We start from the raw sequence: 1,025 nt of genomic DNA on the forward strand, positions 1-1,025 counted from the left end.
CATAATAACATACAACTGTACATAATAACATACAACTGTACATAATAACATACAACTGTATAATATAAAAAGTGACTGTACTTATAGCTGTATGTTGATAATATACAGTTCATCGTTTTCCGTCTAACAGGTCAGCGGATGCTAACGGCGTGTGCATACGCCCGGAGGAGCGGCGATTTTCGGCACCCGCGCTGCCGTGCCAGCTCGCGTCGGCCCACATCTACGAGTATATAATCGACGATACCATCCACCCACCACCAGATGGCAGTTTCGGCAACGATACGTCGGACAGAAACACTAGTTTCGAAAATAGCCATGATGGCAAAGCAATGACGTTGGCATCACGTGCACAGAAGGTGGACGTCGTTATAACGTCGCCCACGGCACCGGAAGTTAACAGCAGTGGCGCCCTACTTGGGCAAGACTACTTTGTGCTAGAACAAGCGGCTGGTGAAGAAACAGAGATGGAGGTAATGCACGAAGTGGTTGCGGGGACACACGAAATGACGGCGGAAACACACGATGTGACGGCGGAAACACTCGATGTGACGGCGGACACACACGATGTGACGGCGGAAACACACGATGTGACGGCGGACACATGCGATGTGACGGCGGACACACGCGATGTTATGACGTCACCCGGTGGACACCAATATTTTACATTGGAAGCCGAGCGCCCATGATCAAGAATGGACATAACATGTATACATATATATAGATGCGCGCACGTGTGTGAGCGTGCATGTGAGTGTGCGTGCCTATATGTGTGTGTGCGTACACACGTATATGCGTATGTGCGTATGCGCGTGCATGAGTGTGTGTGCATGTGTGTGCGTGCGTGTGTGTGCGTGCGTGCGTGGACGCGCGTGCATGTGTGTCTGTGCGTGTATCACCTAAGATCACAGCTCAGCCGAGGCGACACGCGAACCTTTAGTATACATACAAACCCACGGTTACAATGCACACGCGCTTACATTACATATATTGTAATTTAATGTAATGTAATGTAGCCTGTTATATAT

The 1,025-nt window shown here is 49.4% G+C and overlaps 1 protein-coding gene across 1 annotated transcript in view; it reads left to right on the forward strand.

Annotated features, from left to right (window-relative positions):
- Window positions 1-723, forward strand: part of LOC106814323 — a 12,480-nt gene extending 11,757 nt beyond the window's left edge. Inside the window, exon 3 of the mRNA XM_014818623.1 lies at window positions 131-723. Coding sequence (XP_014674109.1) covers window positions 131-686 — 556 coding nt within the window. The 3' untranslated portion in view covers window positions 687-723. The remainder of the gene's footprint in view (window positions 1-130) is intronic.
- Window positions 724-1,025: the final 302 nt, after the last annotated feature.

Source organism: Priapulus caudatus, unplaced genomic scaffold (assembly GCF_000485595.1).
Source record: "Priapulus caudatus unplaced genomic scaffold, Priapulus_caudatus-5.0.1 Scaffold905, whole genome shotgun sequence".
NCBI classification, from domain to species: domain Eukaryota; kingdom Metazoa; phylum Priapulida; class Priapulimorpha; order Priapulimorphida; family Priapulidae; genus Priapulus; species Priapulus caudatus.